This window comes from Manis javanica, chromosome 8 (assembly GCF_040802235.1).
Source record: "Manis javanica isolate MJ-LG chromosome 8, MJ_LKY, whole genome shotgun sequence".
NCBI classification, from domain to species: domain Eukaryota; kingdom Metazoa; phylum Chordata; class Mammalia; order Pholidota; family Manidae; genus Manis; species Manis javanica.
This window is the reverse complement of record NC_133163.1, coordinates 113,205,911-113,228,185: the sequence shown is the minus strand read 5'-3', so window position 1 is coordinate 113,228,185 and position 22,275 is coordinate 113,205,911. Positions and strand designations below refer to the sequence as shown.

Genomic DNA, 22,275 nt, shown 5'->3' with positions numbered 1-22,275 from the left:
ATAATTTTTCCCAACATTGTATGAAGAAATTTAAAAAAAATTTTTAATTGTGGAAAGAATAGGATAGTGAATATCCATATTATCACCTACATGTATCAGTTGTTGATATTTTGTTCTGTGTGCTTTATTGCTTAGAAAATATGTATTGTGTGTACATTTGTTTTGTATGTGTGTGTATGTGAGCTTTTGAACCATTTAAAAATAAATGGTAGACCTGACAAACATATTTTTCTCCCTCAGTAAGGGATGTTTATGTTCTCCCTTCACAGGTGTATAACAGATTACATCAATTGCTTTGGTTCCGCAATATGTTGTGGAAGGGATTCAGCTTAAATTTAGGACTCCAGAAATAATGCATTTTTAACTTTCTTGGAAAGTCCACAAAAGTCTATTAAATTCTTGTTCCTTGTAGTATAGTAGTTTGAACTCCCTTTTGGAATTACTGTTGGTTCTAACTCAAGCACAGTTTGTTGAGGTTGAACAGCTATAACAGGTCTTGAGGAAGAGTTCTTTCTGTCAGTAACATAATACATCAGAAAAATGGGAGTAATTTAACCACATTTGTTACTGCACAGTATGAATCACATTAATATGGTAATTTTAGAAGTGTCACGGACAAGATTCTTGAAGTATTATGCATTGACATCTTGACTAATTAATCAGGAGAATTTAATGGTAAACTTTCTAAGATTGTTAAATCAATTTGGAATTGTTGAGCAGGACTAAAAAGCTATGATTATGGATTTGCTTATGAGGAGAATTTAGAGTCAATATTTATATGATGTCATCATGTATCCTAAGGAGAAAACTGTCTGAACTTATGATGATACTTTTCCAGAAAAAGGCAAAGCTTCTTATCAATAGAGGTGGAGCTCACTGCCAGCCAGAGTAGACATTTAAAAGATCAAATCATACTAGATTGGTCCAGTTTTTTCCTGAGTTTGGGTTATGACAAGAGAATACTATACATATTTTTTTAATAATTTAATTTTAATGAGAATAACCATGTGATACAGGTTTTAATGTCCTGATCCCTACAGGCAAGCATTTTAACTCTTTTAAACATGTCCTCTAGGTATTTCCTTTTTTTCTAAATATTATTTTTCAACATTAGATATTTATTGACTTTTCTCATACAAACCATTCTGTTACATACATACACTCCCCACATTCTCCCAGTATGTTTGTTTTTTTTAATTGAAGTACAGTTGATACACAATTTATGTTTTGATTACACCATTTTTCTGTGTTTACAGTGTTACGATTATAGAAATATTGTTCATAGCTGTGCTGTGACAGCACTATTATTATATTTCCTTTCTCGTACATCGCCATCCCACCTTCCCTCCGAATTAAAGATTAGTGATACTTGATTTTTTTAAAATTTTCTTACTTATCTACATACCTTTCATTCTTTCTTCCTCTCAAGTTTCCAAGAGAATTGTAAAATTTCTGTCAATATTAGTAGGTCTTCTTAGCATTTAAATTCCTCTCTGCAATATATGTCAGCTTTCTCAGGTCTCTTAAGCCAGTTACCATTTGCCTGTCCAGTTCTCATCTTCTAAAATGTTGGCATCTATAATCTGCTGCTTCCTTACCTATTTTATTTGTCCTTGTGTTTTGTTTGTTTTGTTTTGTTTTGTTTTGTTTTGGTCACTTCAGTGGAGATTTAGAAAGGAACAGAGTTAAATGTCTACATTTTATCTTCCATGTTAAATCAGATGTCTCTATGCACTATACATTTTTATTCAGCAAGGCATTTATTTGACAGACTTTTGTGATATTCTAGTAAGCAAATATAGAAATGTAAGCTGGCTGATAAGATAATTAAATAGATTTGTAGTTGTTTTAACCATCTTCACCAAAGAGATGTAACTAATGGATGACTGCCATCACTATTGCTGAATGGTAGAGCTCTGTGTTTTGGTCCCATTCAGTTCAGTTGTGAATTGGATGGAGACCTTTGAAGGGCATACTAATGAAAACCTCGTATATCACAGTGCTTGAGCTAGGGCAGCTAATACACTGACTGGTTAACAGAATCAAGATTCAACATTATCTTAAATAAGCCATCAGTTGAACAAAAGACTTGACCATGATTCAAGAACCCTACTACACAATTTCAGGTCTGACAACTAGATTAGCAATAGTTACATGAAAAACATGGCCATGTGTTTGGTATGGGACAGAATTGGGATCTGCTTTCAAAATGTTTATGTTAACTTAGATTGATTTAATAGATTTATAAAAATAAAGTCCATGTCAACGAAAGTAATAACTATGTAAGTTTTACACCTTTAAGAAACCTTGGCATTGCCTAGTCCAATCTTCAGTATTTTAAAGATGAGAGAAATTAGAAATTAAATGATGTGATCAGGTAAAATAAACTAGCTTGCCACAGAGCTGCAAGTAGAGCCCAGATTCGGGACATCACAGTTACTTCCATTATATGCCCTGTAGTCTCACCACTTATTGGTTAAGTGTGCAGTTGAAAAAGCACATGCTGGAAAAAAGGCTGAAAAGGACATTAGTGTAAATACCTAATTCCAAAGGTGATAGTCATTGGCTTTTAATATAATTACCCATTATCAGAAAAATAAATATAAATAAAGTATAAAATGATAGACAATGATCTCTTCTTTAAGTAAACTTTCTAGTTTCTTTCATGGACGCCCAACTTTACTCTTCAGGACTTTTCTAGGATGTTACGAGGGAAAGCATTGGCTAATTAATAATTAATGATTTTTGACTTATTTTTAATTTTACCAAGTCTGTGTTTTTGAAGTTCAGAATAAAATCAAAGTGGAGGATATTACAAACACTGTGCCTAATTCTACTCAGCTTTTTATTTGAGTAAGAATAGGAAGTGAGGCTAAGAGATGCAAGCAATTTGTTCCTGACTAGCTGTGGGCCATGATATAGATTTTGGACTTTATTCTGTGGGCAGTAAAAAAACTTGAAAGGGATTACATGTCATCTTTTATTATCTCCACTGTTGAGCATAAATTAATTAGAACTTCTGATCTTTGTCCTCTCTCCCCACAAAGGTGTAATTTTTCTGTACTATTAAAAAACATGGAGGGATCTCTTTTTATCCAGTGGTGTTAATATGTAAAAAATAATAGTTCTTTACTGTTAGGAGTTCTCCAGTTTGTCTGGGTGGTAAAATGTTGCAACAGTAAATGCTTTGGGATTGTAAGTAATTTTAAGTGTTTGACTAAAGGGTTCTTCTGGATAGTTTCGGCTAATATTTACACTGTAAAACTGAAAGTTAACATTTTCTTTTTGAGGTTGTAATGCTAGTTTTTCTACTTATCTGTAAACTACTTCAAAGGTGGATTAACTAAGTAATAACTAATAATAAATAGATTGTTTGGATTTGAACATCTAAACTCTAGAGAGGTGAAAGTTAATTCCAGTTCATGAAGCTTGTTTTGTTTGGATGTTTTTGTTTTTGTCTTTTGGTAAACAGAATTGTAACATCACAGAAAATTAATGCAAAATCTTTGTTCAGTTGTGTATATATGTGTATGTGTGTGTATGTACTTTGGTATAAACAAAATAGGATATGCTTTGAGGTTCTGCTCTTTTATTTACTAAATTGGCATGCGATTTTCATGATTGTAAGTTTAATGGCTATATTCTATTTCTTCAAGTGGATTACCACAACTGTTACCATGTAATTGAGTTTCTGGTTACTTCTAGCTTTGATTATTATAAGTAAATAACACAATAAACATTTTCATGAACATAGATTATTATCAGAAATATATCATCCTGTATAGCTTACTGGATAAATTAGTTTTATTTTACATATATTGGGTAAGAAATTTATAAATCAGTGATACAGGTGTAATTATTTTCCTACAGTTTTATTCTTTCTAAAGTATTTCTATTCCAGAATAGTCTAGGCTAAATGTAGTATTTTTTTCACAAACTCATAGAGTATAAGTTAACATTAATGTAAATTAGAGTTATAAATTACATTTGCTGAAATTTTTAGCCATGTTATAGTAAAAGTGCATATAATGTCATTTTTCTTCACATGCTCTAGCTCTCTGGAACAAAGCTGAGAACAAGCAAGCAAACAAAAACAAAAATTAAAAATTCTTTAGCAGCCAAAATAGATGTCTTAGGATCTATGTACCCAAAATTTCTAGTACTTTAGACCTTCAGTCTTTTCCTTAAAGCTTCTGTGTTGTTATTATATACATTTTTTAACAAGCTTGTTAGTCTGTTAGTCTTTCATAGAGTAGAAGCACAGAAGGAGATACTATATCAGGAATTATTATATTATTATACCAAGAACGATTGCTGAAAAATGATGGCAAAGGAAGTAAGAGGAGAAAGTACACAAAGCAGAGCAGTCTGAGCAGAATAGCCTTATATATTTGATTAATTCCTAAGGGTGTCACTCAAGTGGTATAATTATTCAACTTGGCCAGATTCATCACAAAAAAAAATCACATACTGTCTTAAAAAAATGTTTTTTAATTGAGGTACAATTGGCATATAACATTATATCAGTTTTAGATGTACAGTATAAAGATTGGATATTTCTATATATTGCAAAATGATAACAACAGTAAGTCTGGTTAACATCTGTCAACATAGTTACAAAATATTTTTCTTGTGATGAGAACTTACAAGGTTTACTATCTTACTACTTTCAGATATGTAGTACAGCATTATTAGCTGTAGTCACCATGCTATATATTACATCCTCATGATTTACTTATTTTATAACTGAAAGTTTGTAAAAATATGGAATGCTTCATGAACTTGTGTGTCATCCTTGTGCAGAGGCCATGCTAAATCTCTGCATCATTCCAAATTTAGTGTATGTGCTACTGAAGTGAGCACCAGATATTCTTTTTTAAACCTGAAACTTTAGAAACATATCCATTGTAAATGATTTTACTTTGTAACTTTTATTGGAGGAATGTAACTTAACTGGAAAACTCAGATATATAAAAAAGTTCCCTAGTTGAGACTTAAGAGATACTAATATTTTTCTAATTAAAAGACAAAATATGCTTCTGGGAATGGACCATGAGAGATGATAGATACAAAAGTGTCTATGTTTAAGCCACAAATCAAATTGAGAAGGCATTTCTATTTACAATAGTATCAATAGAGGATAAATTTAACAAAACGAATGTAAAATTTATACTCTGAAAACTATAAAACATTGTAGAAAATAATTAAAGAAGACCTAAATAAATGGAAAGACATTCAGATTCAGGGATCAGACTTAATAGCCCTAGTAAGATGGTAGTACTCCCAAATGTATCTACAGGTTCAACACAGTCTCTGTCAGAATCCTAGCTAGCTTTGTAGAAATCAACAAACTGATCCCAAAATTCACACAGAGGTGTGAAGGACCCAAAAGAGCTAAAACAATATTGAAAAAGAACAAAGTTGGATGACTCACACTTTTTATTTCAAAACTCATTATAAGCAACAAAGATCAGGACAGTGTGGTACTGCCATTAGGATAGGCACATAGGCCAGTGGAATAGAACTGAGAATCCAGATATGAACCTGTGGTCTGCTGCTTTTCAATTAGTGTGCCAAGACCATTGGGAATGAATAATTTTTTCAACAAATGGTCCTGGGACAAATGGATTTTCATGTAAAAAAGATTGAATTTGAAACTTCACCTCATACCATATGCAAAAATTAACCCAAAATGGATCAAAGAACTAAATGTAAGAGTCCAAACTATAAAACTCTTACAGGAAAACATAAAGGTAAATTTTCATGCCCTCAGATTTGACAGTGGTAACAAAAGGAAAAAAAAGATAAATTGAGCGTCATCACAATAGACATTTTTATGCTCCAAAGGACATCATAAAGTAAAAAATAACCTACATAATGGGAGAAAATATTTGCAAATCATATCTAATAAGGGACCCTGACAGCTCAACAATAAAAAAAACCACATTTAAAAATAAATTTTTTGATAAATTTAAAGATAACCACATTTAAAAATGGGCAACAGATTTGAATAGACATTTCTCCAGAGAGGACATAGGGATGGTGATTAAGCTCATGAAATGATGCTCAGTATCATTAGTCATTGGGGAAATGCAAATCAAAACCACAGTGAGATAACCACATAGCTACTATACTCTACAATTGATTGTGATGATGGTTGCATGGCACTGTAAACATACTATGACCCGGTAAACATACTAGAACCCATACTATAACACACTTTAAATGAGTGAATTGTATAATACGTGAAGTATATTTGAAAACTCACTACCAAAAAAAAGTACATAGGCTTAGTTAAAATTGATACTCAAACTTCCTAATATATAACTTCATACAATATTATATTGGACTTGTTTGAGAAGTAAGGTATTCACTTGGTGTAGGTTGAATTTTCCCTTCTGTGAAACTACATTTAGAATGAGAATTGGAAAAAGTTTCAATTGTCATCACAATTGTAAATTTTTTATTTTTCAGTGAATTACTGATTAAAGATAAAACTATTGTTTCATTTATAGCCAGGCCTAAGTTATGCATTGGGAATGATAATTTTGTGTTTTTATACCTATCTGTTTCATTGTTTTCATAACCACTTTAATAACGAAGAGATTGTCTTTTCTGTTTTTTCAGTTTTCCTACAAGCTTTTTAAGATAATCTCCTAAAGAAAGGCAATTATTGAATGGGGATTGATTCTCCTTTCAAATGGCTCCTTTGATTGTTTATTCTTATTCTCCACAAGGAAAGATTTTTTTTTACTTTGAGTGAGATCTGATTGATGGTCATAGGTTAAGAAAAATTCAATTTTAGCCACTTGAGTAAAAAAAAAAAGTTTTACTAAAGAAAAATACTGCATTACTCAAAATTCTACGAATTAGAATTTACCAAATCCATTGAATTGTTAAGCTTTCAGTTATTTATACTTTATGTGGAATTATGTAATTCCTTCTTTTTTTTTAAGTACAAACTGACTTGTTGTATCTTGATGTGGTTTCCACAAAGACTATGTTCTCCCTTACAAATTGGGAGCAACCATGCTCAAAATGATAATAGTTATTATTATACACTGAAAAGATAGGTATCAGAATTTATCTTCCTGTAAAATGTCATTGTGGGTCTGAAAGGCATTGCCCAAATTAATTTTTTGGTACAAAATGAACATTTGGTACATTGTGGTAAGAAACATTGACCATTTTAACCATTTTTAAGTACACAGTTCTGTAGAATTAAGTGTATTCATATCTGAAACAGATATCCTGAACTTTTCCATTTTCCCCAACTGAAACTCTCAACCCCCTGGTAACCACCTTTCTACTTCATATCTGTGAACTGGAGTACTTTAGATATGTCATAAAAATGGAATTAAATAGTATTTACCTTTTGTGACTGCCTTATATCATTTAGCAGAATTTAGCAAAATGTCCTCAACACCCATGTTGTAGAATGTGACAGTATTTTCTTCCTTTTTAAGGCTGAATAGTATTCCATTGTATGTACATACCACATTTCATTTATCCATTCATCTGTCTTCTATTCATCCAGTGATGGACATTTGGGTTGCTGCCACCCTTGGCTATTGTGAGTGGAATTAAGTAGGTAGCTTCTGAATACTTAGCTTACAATACCAAGAGATTAGAGTTTTGATATGGAGGAAGAAACAGCAATTCTGAAGTAAGATAAAATATGAAGAAAAGTAGACCTGAGTTGGGTGACTGCCTTTTTGCCCTGGTTTTCCTTGGGATCAGTGAGAGAGTAGTTTATGGTACCAGCTCGACTCACATTTCCCAAAGACTTTTCATGAGAAGGACTGTCTTTTACATCTCAGTGTGCTACTAGATGGAACACAAAGTGGATTTGATAAGTTACTGTCCTTACTCAAAAAGAAAGGACTTGAACACACTGAAACCTGTAATTTTTAAATTATTAGCAATATGGTCTTCTAATGTAGGAAGACTTACACTTTCTTATTTGTGGATTAGTTCTGTGAAGACAGGTCACTTCCTTGTCTACCACATTTTGTTTATCCTTTCATCATGTGATAGACATTTGGGTTACTTCTGCATATAAATACTTGATGACCCAGAAATCCCACTCTGGGTATATTTCTAAGAAAATGCATCTTTGTGTGCACAAAAAATATGTTAAAGAATATTCATAGCAGAACATCTAAGTCATTATACAGGCTAATAAACATGAACTAGAGAGAACTCTCCCCTCCCCCAATTAAAAAAAAAGCATGAACTACTAACATGCAACAAAGGGATGAATCTCAGACATAATGCTGAGCAAAAGAAACCAGACACAAAAAGGGAGTGATTATTATATAATTCCATCTCTAGATAATCAAAATAGGCAAAACTAATTTCTTATAATTGCAGCTCAAACCAATTAACTTTGGGTGGTGGTAGATGAGGATTGTTGATTGGGAAGAGGCTGAAGAAAATCTCCTGGTGTGCTCAACATGTTCTCTACCCAGATGGTTACATGGATATATGCATGGCTTTATAAAAATTCACTGAGCTGTACATTTAACATTTGTGACTATACTTCATGTAAGTTATGCCTTAATTAAAATAAGTGTAAAATTCTTTTTGAAAACACATCATTAGTGTACAAAGATTAAAATTTGTTTTTAGGTGTTAACAGTGTGTCAGTGACCTTCACAAAGCCTCCTACTGTTCCCCAAGAGGAGCTGCTTCACAAACACTGGCTGTCACCAAAGCTGAAAAATTATGTGCCAGACTCTTTAGGAAATTGTCCAAATAATTAACAATAAAGCAAGACTTAAAAAAAAAAAAGAAGAAGCAGTAAGTTAACATAGCTCCTTATTAACAAATAATTTCGATTAGGATGAGAAACAGACGTAGGACACAAATGCCTCACTGGGTTCTGTGAAGTTACCAGATACTGTGGCTTTCTCTTTTAGTTGAATGCCTAAGTTTACAATCTGCTATATAAACGTCATCAATTATGCCTGTATTTCCTCTTAAAACTTGGATCATCATCTAGAATGGAAGTCTATGTTCTTGGCAGGAAAATATTAATGAAATATCAGACTGATTTTGCCTGATGAAGTTTAAGTCATTGACAGTCCTTGGTTTTAGTTCCTTTAGAATTGGTCGCTTTACCTTGGAGTCTGTTCATAGTTGTGTCTTTTCACTTTAACCCTTTTATTTTTCAAAGAACTATTTGGATTTTTCTTCCTGAATGGCTGAAATGTCTGACTGGTACTATAACCTCCGTGTCCATGGGTCTTGATTCAGTCTTGTAATTTTCCACATTTATGTTGAGGAAGTCTTCAAATAGCAAGTAATCAAAATCCATCTGTTGTGCAGGAACATTTCAAATCTATCAGAGATCCATAATGAAACATTTTCTGATGAGATAATACAACATTTGGAATTTGCTTCAAAATAATTCAGTTACTGTAATTTGAGCTTACTTGGGGTAATTGCTATAGAACTTTGAAATTTTGCAAAATAAAATTTAAAAAAGTAAAAGCACTAAGTATTTTTCTGCTGCAGTGTGTGGTGCTTTCTGGAGTGATTCATTCCAGTTTTTTTTCTTACCACTGTGATGTAGAAAGTTTTACACATTTATTTAGTAAAACATAGACCTCTGTGCTTACTTCACAGACTCACCCTCTTGAAATGGGGTCTTTCTTGATGTCATTGGAATTGTCCTTTTTGACGCCATTTATAAATGACATCCCCCACCCACTGTTGACTCTACTCAGCCTCACTCCAGACTTTCAGCTGCTAGAAAAACCCTCACTTTTCTTACCAACAGATTGATCAGAATATTGTGTTTAATAATTTGGGAAAATCATGGAAGCTAGACCAGTTACTGACCTAAACTTTTCATTCTAAAATGAAATAATTGAAACTGCTTTTTAGCAGGTTTTTATTGATGGCTTTTTTTTTTACAATGACCTATGCTAAAAAATAAAAACTATGTTGTGATCAAATACATACACAACTTATTTTAAACAAAAGATTTGTGAAATAATACCCTTACTAAGTATGTTGTATTCTATATTTTATACTATTTTTCTTTAAAGAGTGTGTTGGTCAGGACCCACTGAGTTTTTTTCACACTCCGCTAATGGGTCATGTCCTGCAGTTTAGAAAAGATTTTAACATTGTCTACAAGAAACCTGCTCTAGCATATTGGTAACATGCTTTATACCACTGCCAGTGTTTTAAGCAAGATTTAATAATATATTTTGTGATAAACTACTTAGCAATATTTATAAGTAATCCTTTCAAAGAACTTGGCATAAGAAGAAGTCATCCTTGCTGTTAACTGCAAAACCATTTGGGAAATGTTCCTGCATAGTATACCAATATACTACTAGAATTAACTAATAAAAATGTAAAAGACCTCTGGCATTTTTCTTTAAAGCTGTAGTGCCATTTATTATCTTCTTACCCCTAATCATGCTGTCTGCTTAATGAAGATGCTGTCTGGGTAGTGGAGGCAATAGCCTAGCGTGTCCTCTTTGCCCTGAGTAGACATGGTAACCAGTCAGAGTTACGTAAAAGTGGTTTCTTACAACAACTGATGACTTCAAGTTCATTTGGCTGGATTTTTTTTTTTTCTTAACAAGTTCTAATTAATTTATAAATGTACTACTTGCACTTCAGGAAAAGAAAATGTGACAGCTGGAGATCTAACTGAACTGAGAACCTGAGGCTGTATTCTCTTCTGTCAGTGTGACTCTGAGAACTGAGATGGCTGGTTCTTTGAAATAAGGCTGTGTCTGATGAAACTTACGGGAATGTCTCTAGGTGACTTACTTACTGAAACGGGAAGTCATCATGCAGTGGGTTTTATGGGCACCATCACATCCAAGCCTGCTGCTTTGAAAGAGCTGAGTTTAGATGTAAAGCTCCAAACACTACTGTGTAATGCAGTTTTTTTCCATTAACAATGAAAGAACCTATAGCCAGGAAGTGATCTTGGGAAGTATTGTGGATTTTGTGCAACAGATACTAAAAGCTTTGAGTGCTTGGAATTGTGCCATCTTATCGATGGCGTTTTTCTGTCCATTAAACTGCCTGCCTTTCTCAAAGTTACTGATTTATTGTGTATTTCTTTTAGCTGAAGCAGTCATTCATTTTATAAAGGCAGGATTTTAAGCCTCTGTCTTTGTAATTAAATTCTTCCAGAGCAAAATTTTTGAGTGCTGTATATCACAGGGTGGTGGCTGAGGAATTATTGAGCCTTCCACATGGCTGTGTTTTGTGTCAGCCTGTTCAGTGGTAATTATGCCCCCTGGCAAAGGAATTCATTTGAGTGAATCACAGCTCAAGAGAGTTATCCGTCACCTCCAGTGCCTCTTAGGACTAAGCATAATTGCTTTGTAAGAGAGTAACATGTGTTCAGTTCTTTTGGTGGCCCCAGAGAGAGTCAGCAGAAACAAGCAAGCCAGCCTTTTGTGATGTGTCGGCCATCATGTTTGGTGCTACATAGGCTGTCTCATTTATTATATTCTGTGATTTTGTTCTTTTATACAGATATCGAAGCCAAGAGGTGTTTGATAATTTAAACCTATTACTTTTAGGTTTAGTGAGAACTTGGAGGAGAACATCATGGTAGAGTGGAAAGATAACTGTCTACTGTTTTGGTTCTCTTTCTGTTTTTTACTAAGAGCATCATTTTTTATCCTTTTCTTTCCTTCATCCCTCATGTTTGCACGTAATCCAAAGGTTGTTAGCTTTTTCTTTGAAATGCCTTGATTATAAATCCTATCTTTTCTTTTTTTAGTTTTTTTGTATTAGGAATTATTGCCTCGTAGATTTATCTAGCACCTTGCAGTTTACAAAGTACTTTCAATGCAATCCTCATAACAGCATGGGGTTATTCTCTAGGTCTTTTGCTATAAAACTCCTATTTGTCTTCTTTCTAGGTGTTCTTTTTTTTTTTTTATCTCTTTTGTCTTACACATTGGGGCCAGATTAATATTTTTAAAATACAATTTCCACTACTGTGCTTTTTCTCGTAGCACAAGATCTTTGGTGATTTCACAGAAGCTGAATAATGAAGTCAAAACTCCTGTGTTTGCTTTTAGGATTACCCATAGTCTGATTCTAATCTAGCTGCCTTTTTTGTATTGCCTTAGAACTTTCTCAGAACCTTCTCTATCAAGTCAATTTGGTTCACTTCGGCAAGCATCTGTTACCTACTGTGTATCGGGTACTATGTTTGTTGCTAGGGTAGAAAGATGAATGTTCTTATCCTCAGGAAATTCACTGCCTAGTGGAGGTAAAAAGATACATACATAACTAATTACAATATATACAGAAGTTTATGGAACTGGGTGCTGCCTCAGTTTTAAAAAGTATATTTAGAAAAGGATTTTTTTTTAAGATGTAAAACCACAAGGAACCAGAAAAAAGGAAGAGAAGATGAAAACATGAGAAATGTCCTCAAAATTTTGGAAGCTGGAAAGCAGATAGTTAAGTGGTAACTGATTTAGCTGTCTAGGGAAAGCTGAATGATTAAAAGAGTTGGCCAGTTTGTAACATAAGATACACCATATAGGCTCAGGAATTGAGACACTAGGAGCTTCAAAAAGTTGGGATGCAGAAGGAGATAAAAATAGAAAGCTTAGTTGTAAGTTTATATATGAAGCAGTTGAATTGCTAAATCCCTTCCCTCTGGACATTGCCTGGCAGCTCCCCTTTTCTACCCTCACAGGAGATGGAAGGTTCACACTGTTAAAAGTGAACTGCACCATTAAAACTGAGCTGGCCGGCTGAACCCAAAGAAAATAAAAGGTTACCCACTGAAATCAGGCCCCCTGGATTCTGAAAGAAGCAAATCTACAAGTGCCTGGAATTTTTTTTTTAACTCCTACATTTTTTTCTTCAGAAGAAATCAGTGCACAATTTCTGTAATACAGTAAGTCTGTTTGACTATGAAAAAGATTTTCCCAATCTTCAAAATAAAGCGAGGATCCAGGAAAGGTGTGTCTGTCTTAGTTGTCCCGTGCCCCGCACACCTTCATGTACTCTTGGTTGTGCATGTGTCAGATTAAGAAGCTGGCATTCGAAAGTTATTCACACCTTGTCCCTATTGGATCTTTCTGGCTTTACTTCTCACCATTTCTGCCCACATACCTTGTGCTCTGGTCCTATTGGTCTCCTCACGGTATATCAGAATCTGAGCATTATCTATCATGTTTCCACCTAACTGTTCAAATTAGTATTTTTCTGTAAGAAATGCCCTTTTTTCTCTCTTCTCTTAGTCCTACAAGGCTCCCCTCAAGTGCCAGTTGTGCTCAAACGCTTTACCCTCCCTCACCAAGCCCCTCTACAGACTTGCTCATATTTCTCTTTAACATTCCTCGCATCATGTGATGTATTTAACAAACTTTTGAATTGCTGTGTACAAGGCCCTGTGAGGAGCCAGAACAGAGTTTCTGAAGGATGAGAACTATATGCGAATCATCTTAGATTGTCTGATATCTGCATGTGATGTGTATTAAATATTCAAACACTTTCCCCTACCTCTGGTCTCATACTGTTTCTCTAGTTAATCTTTTATACTTTGTCGCAAATGGTTTATTCAGAATCACAGATCTGATCATGTAATTACCCTATGCAAAAAACATTTCATTTTAGACATTAAGGACTTTGCTAATGTGGACTCAGCCTTCCTTTAACTATCTCTTTTGCTGCCCTAACCACTCCTTGCCCATCCCTGCCCCTTCTGGATCTTTATAATACATCCTATGTTTCAGACCTCCCCACATCATCTACCATTCTCAGCCTATACCATCTTCTTTCTCATTTTTTGTTTGTTTGCTCATGCAGTTTCTTGCCCCTGAGATGCCTTTCCCTTTCTGCAAACTGTTAAAACCCTACTCATCTTTTAAGCATGGGGGGAGGCGGGAGAGAGGAGGAAGAAAGAAAATAATTTCCTTCTTGAGATTCCTGAGATTTCATTCTTTCTTTTCTTGCTCACAGATCAGAATTCAGGTTATTACTCTACTTACACTTGTACCATCACCTCACTTCACTTTGAATGTTCGATTTGTTGCATTAAAGATCTGTTACTTCAGGTCTTTACTTCAAATATTAAGTTGATTGTTTACCAGTGAAGGCATGTTGTACTCCAGTAAGAGGTGAATTTTGGTGGCCCTACTTCCCTTCCCCCCAGTAATTCTTATTGCTAACACTCGGAAAGACCCTTTAACACACTGACAATTTTAAACTTTACCATTTACATCTAAGTGATACTAAGTTCGTAGGGTCCATCCTGTGCTGAAATTGGTTTTAGGTCAAAGTAATAGTGCTTAAGCAGTGCTAGGAAGGGCTCCTGCAAATATCTTTGTGTGACGTCATGTCTGCTGGGGAAGAAGCCTGTGGCCTGGCTGGCGTCTCAGTCCTCTTGGAGGCAGGTAACCACTGCCTCCTCTGTCCCTCTCCCGGTTATTAGTGTTCTCACAGTCTCATCAAATACATTTTAAAAGAATTAGAAACACAAGTGAACTTTTCAAAGCTTTAATGTAATTGATAGATAAAATTGCCTATTTTCTACTTTTGCTCCTCTCAAAAAGAAGTTGTTCGTCTTGTGATGGATTCTTAGGTGTTTGGCAATCTGTGTGTCCTCTTTATTGTGTTACTTGCAGACAAAAATTATTCCTAAATTAATGTGCTCTTTGATACATAAAGGTACCCAGCAACCTGAGAACAGTATTAAAAGTATAATGGTGTAGTTTGCAAAGGGCCATCTGTTGTTTAGAGCTTGGGAAAAATAATTCCTTTTATCACAAGCAGCTTTTTGTTCCCAAAATGAAGTTTTTTTTTCTAATTATAAAAATATATTACATAAAAATCAGAAAATGCTAAGAAACAGCCATTTTATACCTTAATGTGCATCTTTCTATATCCTCTTCCATGCATATATTCAAATGTGTACATATGTATATATGTCTACATATAAAAAATTTATATATATGTGTGTGTGTATATATGTGTGTATATATATATATATATAAATTTGCCTCTGTGTATTATTTAGAAGTAGTCATACTATACACACCAATAACTTAATCAGTCAGTGTTTTGGGTGTCTGAGATGTACCGAGGATGGTCTTAAGCACCATAGGGCATTGAGAGAACTATTAGATAAAATCCCTATCAAGATATTTATAGTCTAGCTGACTAAGATAGGATTAACCTGTAAGAAGCAATGTGAAGTCCAATCAGTGGCCAAACTGTGTGGTATATACTGAACACTCAGGAGGGACTAAAATGACCCTTCAAGAATCAATGGGGATAGGGAGGTAAAAGTAGCCAAGTACTCGGCCTGCAGCACGGGCTCAGTGAGAGGCAGTCGGCGCTCTCATCCTCACTGTCCCTCCAAGTTCTTACTCTAGATGTCTAGGAGAATATTAATTCTATTTATCCAAGAGAAGTTGAGGGGAAAATTCATTGGTTTCAAGCAGAGCTTTGAGATGTTTCAGGGTTGTCCAGCTAGAGCGCTGTTTCTTGCACCTGAAGGTACAGGGCGAGGCTTTTAGTAAAGAATCAGAGCAGCTTTGAGAATCATCTGCTTACAGACAGATGAGTTTTCCAAAAGGAGAGTATGGCAGTAGCTGGCTTTGTTTCACCCTGTCCTTCATGACAACTAAAGTTGACACTAAACACCGTAAGAAAAAATATAAAATCTCCATTTGTCAGTGAGTTAGAAAAATGAAGGTTTGTGCTCATTATGCCAGGAGTTAAATCTCTGTATCTTTAAAAATCTGGCATTTCTTCTTGGTTTGGCTCAGGGCTTAATAGTTGGAAAATATTAAATAAGAAAATATAGTGTGTATGAGAGAGAGAAAGACATTCGTTTTCTTCTTAAAAAAAAATTCTCCTATCTAACTTAAATTTCCAAATTCTCAAGCTGTTCTGTTCTTGTCTTGCTGGGTCTCATTATCTCTGTTTAACTTTTCACTTATAAATCATGTTTCCTATATGTGAACAGCATTGGGAATGTGACCTTTCTCATGACCCTGTAAACTTAGATTTTGCTTTGCATTTCCCAGAATAAATGTCACTAAAACATATACATTCTGCTTTTCCCCTAGGTAAAAATCTCTACACCAATGAATATGTAGCTATCAAACTGGTGAGTAGAATCTGTATTTGTGGTAATTATGTTTTGGTGCTCTTACCCCTCACATACCTTTTTATAGAAAATAGTTGTAAAGAGTCACAAAAATGCCAGTGTTTTCTTTCCCTTGCATATGATCCTACATAATCATTTTCCTTCAACTATATTTAGTGTTACGGTGATGAATCACTGTAATACTATATAACCCTGTATAGTTAGATGATGCTAACTGTAGTGTTGGCAAAGATGAATAAAAAATGCTTAGTAAAAGAAAACTGGAAGGAAAAATATCACTGGAAGACTAGTAGTTTATGTGAACTTCGTATCATTTACAATACAGTTTTAAAAGATAAATTCATGTGAAGATTTAATCGTTTCTTTTTCTTAAATATGACCCATTTAAAAAATGTAAGGTATTTATTGATATACTTCATAGTAGAGAACCAAATCTGAATATCTAATCATTGCCTTAAAAAGCTGTCAACCGTGAAAAACACATCATGTGGAAAATTTGAAGCAGAGTTCAATTAGTTTCATCATTACTAATCTTACGATTAACCTCATCATTAAAAATAACATTCTGTTAAAATACACATAATTTTTGAGGATTCATAATTTCAGAAGAAACAATTCTTTATCTTATCTTTAAGGTTGACAAGTTATTTCTAGTCATATGAAATATTTCATATGACTAGTTTCTGTGAACCTGTATAAATGTTTATCCTCATAAGGTTCCCAATTTGCAGTTAGTTTGAGGCTTTATTAGTTGGAAGGCAGGGAAGTTAATGGTTGACGGAAGTATCTTGTAATAAATTGTGATAATGCTCTTTTCTTCTCACGAATTACACTTACCACATCCGTACCTGCCCTGTGGTTGGTCCCTTCTTACTCAATGTGTCAGTTTGTAGAGGAGATGGGGTTGTCTTGTGAAGAACTGACAGTTATCAGATTGGCTTCTTTACAAAGAAGCAAACAGGGGCAGGGCACAGAGCCCAGAGCTACTAGGGAACCAAGTATTTTCTTTTGTTTGTTGACTTGGAACTCTTGATGGAGAAATGGGAGCAGGAAGAGAGGTAATACCTGTAACAATGCCTACCAAATAGTTTCTCAGATCGAATATCAAAAGATTAGCCACATTTTTTTATAGGCATTTGATTATTCTGTAAAAATGTACACTGGTTCATCTTTTTGCTTTTTCACTTTTACTCCTTTGGTAAGTTGAAATAATTTCGGTTCTTTGAGCCTAGTAACAGGAAGAAGCAGCCCCTAAAACACTTTGAAATATTGCTTCAATACTGTATATTTGTTAATGCCCCTTTATTTGCAAGACTCCTTTTGAATCTGTTAGGGGCAGTTCTTTCTCTCTAAATTAAACTTTGTTTCCACTCTGTACGGCCAAGAGTTAAAGCTAAAAATAGACTTCATGTCATCTAGTATGGTGTGTCTCAGCTCCTTTTTCTCTCAGATAAATCTTAAATAAAGGCTTTTTAGAAGATAACAGCCTTTTCTATGGGCTTCTCCTCTTGCTTTCAGGGTGTCTTCTCTGTGGGTGATCTGCCCTTTTCATTGTGGCAGCAATATGTCGCCTTAAGCATTATAGTCCTGCCGAGTAGCTGTCTGCTGTCAGTTTAGGATTTCAGACAGGCATGTGCATTCCAGAAGGATTCTGGCAAATAGCCGGCCATCCATGGAAATGTAATCAGCATCTGGCACAGAAGCACAGGAAGCTCTGCTGCCGCTGTTTCAATTCTACTTGGTTTGGATCGTCATTGTGGGCTCTTGTTTCTTGGATTTCTTTTAAAAATCATATACAGTATAAAATAGTGTAATGAGCCCATCCTTTACTCCCATCACTGAGATTTCTTGGTTTCTTTTTAACACAGGTTTTCTAAGAACTGTTTTAAAAAAAAGGAACCAATCTTCCACAAGCTATAGACTGAGTGTTGGCAATGTCCTTTATTCATAGTGCTTCCAGAAGAGCACCTTGAAGCTCCAACTGGCTGAGCAGGCTACATCTGTCTATGTGCTGAAGGGTTTGGCTGAAGGGTGTAAGTCCTTCTATCTGTAATAAAACCCTCTTATATCTGAATATATGTGACATGTACACCCGCTGTCAGCCCTATAACTCTTTTAAAGAATTTTTGCCTTGTTTACCTACTAACTTAGTTATCCAAGATTAGATTGAGTATTTCCTATACAGATTTCCAGTAGAAAGTTTGAGAGTACAGTTGACCCTTGAACAACATGGATTTGAACTGCCTGGGTCCACTTATACACAGATTTTTTTCAATTAATATATTGGAAAAAATTTTGGATATCTGTGACAATTGGAAAAAACATTTTCTTTAATTTATTGTAAGAACACTGTATATAAAGCATATATCATAGAAAATATGTTAATTGACTCTTTATGTTACCAATAGGCTTCTGGTCACAGAAGGCTATTAGTAATTCAGTTTTGGGGGAGTCAGTAGTTATATGCAGATTTTCACCTGGGCGGGTGGTCAGAGTCTCTAACCCCAGCATTGTTCAAGGGTCAACCGTGTTATGTTTGAAGAAGGATCTGTGTTTTTTTTAATTCATTGTCCCTTTTGGTTTGTCAGAATCCCCAAAGATTGTTTCTACAGAAAGAACACTCCTCTTTCTAGTGTTTAGAGCAAGCTTTAGTTCCATATTAATTTGTCATCACTGTTTCTGTTTGGTTTCTTATGAATTATTAGTGATTTTGCTAAAGGACAAATTCTGTAATTTCTATAATTTGGCGGCTCTGATGGTGATATAGTGGAAGATATAAAACCAAGAGGAGATTCTCAAGAGTGATCCCTCCCTTAATGAAGAGGTACATGAAAATGGAAGTGACTCTACAGTATAATTAGTCTTACATACTTTTCTTTTGACTGCAAGAATCTCGAGAAACTTGAAGTCCAACTCTAATGACTGCTGATTTTACAATTAGAGAAAGGTGTAAGTTCTTCTTTCATAGAACTCCTTAGGGATATGGAATATTCCAGTCTGCCTGAGTTTAGATAAAACCTTCTTAGAAGCAAAGGGATAGACTAGATAACTTTGAGGAAATTCTGAATTCTGTGACTTAATGGATTCCATTACAAAAATGCAGAAAACTTCCAGTGGGTACAGGAAGAGTCTTCAAAGATGTTCAAAGGACTAAAAAATAGGATTAGTGAGGAAAGGTTAAAGGAATTGAAATTCCTTTGCCTTATTTGAATAAAAAGAAGTCTAAGAAGCAATTGAATAGATTTGTTATTTGCAGATAGCTGTTACAATATTCACAGCTTATTGAGGAGCTATTTTATCTTGTTATTGAGGAGGTAGGAGAAATAGGTGTGATTTCGGTTGCAGAGATTTAAATGACGTAGAAAGACTTTCCAAATCATGAAACTTGTTAAACACCAGCAGGAATAATCAAGGGAAGCTGTGGAATCTCCCTCCTTTGAGCCTGTCTTAAAATTAGGACTGTTACTATTCAATTGGGAAAGGACAGTTTTTCAACAAATGGTGTTAGGAAAATATCCCTAAATAATCATATGCAATGAAGTTGGACCCTTACCTTACATCATATATAAAAACAAACTCAAAGTAGATCATAGATCTAAACACAGGAGCTAAAACCATAAATCTCTTAGAAGAAAACTTAGGGGGAAAGCTTCATGACATTGGATTTGGCAGTGATTTCTTTTATGTGACAAAAAACACAGTCAAGGAAAGAGAAGTTGAACTTTAACAAAATTAAAAACTTACTTTGTACATCAAAAGACTCTGAAAAAACAACCCATGGAATGGGGAAAAATATTGAAAATCATTTATCTGATAAGGAATTGATATCTAGAATTTACCATTATAGCCATTTTAAAGTGTACAGACTTTCTCAACTTCCTCAACTGAAATTCTGTACCCATTAAACACTAATTCCTCACTCCTCCTTTCTCCCAGCCCCTGGCAACCACCATTCAACTTTCTGTCTCTGAATTTGACTAGGTACCTCATATAAGTGGCGGCATGCAGTGTTTGTCCTTTTGTGTCTGGCTTATTTTGCTTAGCATAATGTCTTCAAAGTTCATCCATGTTGTACCATGTGTCAGAATGTCCTTTTTTCTTACAGCTGAATAATAATCCATCATATATGTGGAACAAAATGTAACCATGTTTTGTTATCCATTCATTTGTTGATAGATACCTGGGTCACTTGCGCCTTTTGACTATTATGAATGCTGCTATGAATGTGGGTGTACAAATATCAGTTTTACTCCCTGTTTTCAATTCTTTTGGGTCTATATCTAGAATTGGAATTGCTGGATTATATGGTAATTGTATGTTTAATTTTTTGAGAAATTACCATGCTGTTTTCCACAGTAGTTGCTCCAGCTATACACAACAGTGCACAAGGGTTCCACTTTCTCCACATCCTCACCAGCACTTGTTTTTTGTGTTTTTGATAATAGCCTTCCTAATGGATACGCAGATATATCTTTTAGGGTACTGTTTGATTTTCTTGTTAATTAGTTGCTCATGTACTGTCAATTCAGAATAATTAACCTGCAAATTGTTAAATTTTGTTGTAGTACAGAGTATGGTAGTTTGCCTGCTTTATCTCTTGGGGTCTGATCTCTGTTTTTGAAAACTTGAACTCATATTGATTAAAGTTACTTTTTAAGTTGAAGTATAGTTGATATACAGTATTAGTTTCATGTGCACAATTTAGGGATTTGTCAATTACATACACTAGGAAATATTCACCATGATAGGTGAAGTTACATATTTTAATTGCATTTACAATCTTTAATTCTCTTAAGTGTGAAAATAAATATCCATCAGAATGTTCCTGTAGCATTATTCGTAATACTGAAAACTGAGAACAGTCATGTTAAAGAACTGTGGTGTATATGTGTACACACACACACACACACACATTCCAGGGAATACTACAGCCATGAATTATCTACAGCTTTATTTACTACCATCAGAAATGTCATCATATTGTTGAATTTAAAGGCACATTACAGAACAGCAAATGTAGTATGACTTCAGTTATTTCAAATATACTTTTGGGTCTATATCATATATGTATAAATAAATATTTGGAAGACATTCACCAAAATTTAAATAGTGTTTCTCTTTAAATCTAAGATAGGATCTTGGGTTATTTTCACTTTCTTCCTGATTTTTATTTATTGAAATTTTTTTCCTGAGTATTGTTTTTCTAAAAACACTTTTTACCACCCAAAATCCATAATAAAACAAGCAGGGAATATATGCTGGTATTTAATTAAAGGTTTGGCATCTGGTTTCCTAGGAAAATACATTTCAGTAGAACATTTCATGGTGAGGGCGCTATCCTTGAATGATGGCTCATACAGAGTATTTTTATTGATGGCTCATACAGAGCATTTTTATTTAAATATCCATGGAAGGCATTGTATATAACTCAGCTTCATCTTCCCCTACCTGTGTTTTCAAAGAGAAATTGTGGTATTAAAATGCTGTCATAAATGGATCATCTCTGAAATACTAAGTGGTCTTAGCCCCCCTGGCTTACTCTGCAAACCTAAGAATGGAAAAACCCTATTTGTCTAAATCTGATCACAACTTCTCTTCTTGGGTTTCAGGAACCAATAAAATCACGTGCTCCACAGCTTCATTTAGAATACAGGTTTTATAAACAGCTCGGCAGTGCAGGTAAGTCAAGTCTGTTTTCTCCATTTGCTTAGCATACAGCTTAGCTGGAAACCCTAAAATTTGCAGATTTTCTTGTGAACTTTACGTTTTTTACTAGACCACATATCTCCCCTGCTTGCTGGATAAATAAATTAACAAAGTGAATTAAAAAGCAACTTTACTCTCTGGCTCCTGGAGGGGAAGTTGAGATGATTGGCTGTGATGTGGTGCCTGTGCCCACAAACCAACTTTTGAATTCTTTCACCCGCCTGAAATACTCAGTGTGGGATGGTGCTTTTGGTACTTGAGTCATTCTCTTTTCATTTCTTTATGTATACCAAAGAAAGGAGGAGAGCTTGGTGTTGCAAACTATATGTATATTTTACCACATTGAGATTATATATCCTTAAAAAAGACATACTGAAATTTATATTCAGAAATACTGTAACACTGTCATTGTATCCAGAGTTCTCATTAATTTGGAAGCCCTGTTG

At 34.5% G+C, this 22,275-nt stretch overlaps 1 protein-coding gene and 1 non-coding gene across 7 annotated transcripts in view; one reads left to right on the top strand and one right to left on the bottom strand.

Moving 5' to 3' along the window:
• The window catches only part of CSNK1G1 (casein kinase 1 gamma 1), a 304,324-nt gene that overhangs the window by 213,848 nt on the left and 68,201 nt on the right, over positions 1-22,275 (top strand). For 5 of the 6 annotated variants that reach the window (XM_073211961.1, XM_073211960.1, XM_073211959.1 and 2 more), the window contains exons 3-4: positions 16,083-16,123; positions 21,733-21,802. In XM_073211961.1, coding sequence (XP_073068062.1) covers positions 16,083-16,123; positions 21,733-21,802 — 111 coding nt within the window. The remainder of the gene's footprint in view (positions 1-16,082; positions 16,124-21,732; positions 21,803-22,275) is intronic. The other variant, XM_073211962.1, reaches the window with a different exon arrangement.
• Positions 4,759-4,863, bottom strand: LOC118969663 (U6 spliceosomal RNA). Its single transcript, XR_005057535.1, has one exon. It is a non-coding gene; the product is annotated as a U6 spliceosomal RNA (small nuclear RNA).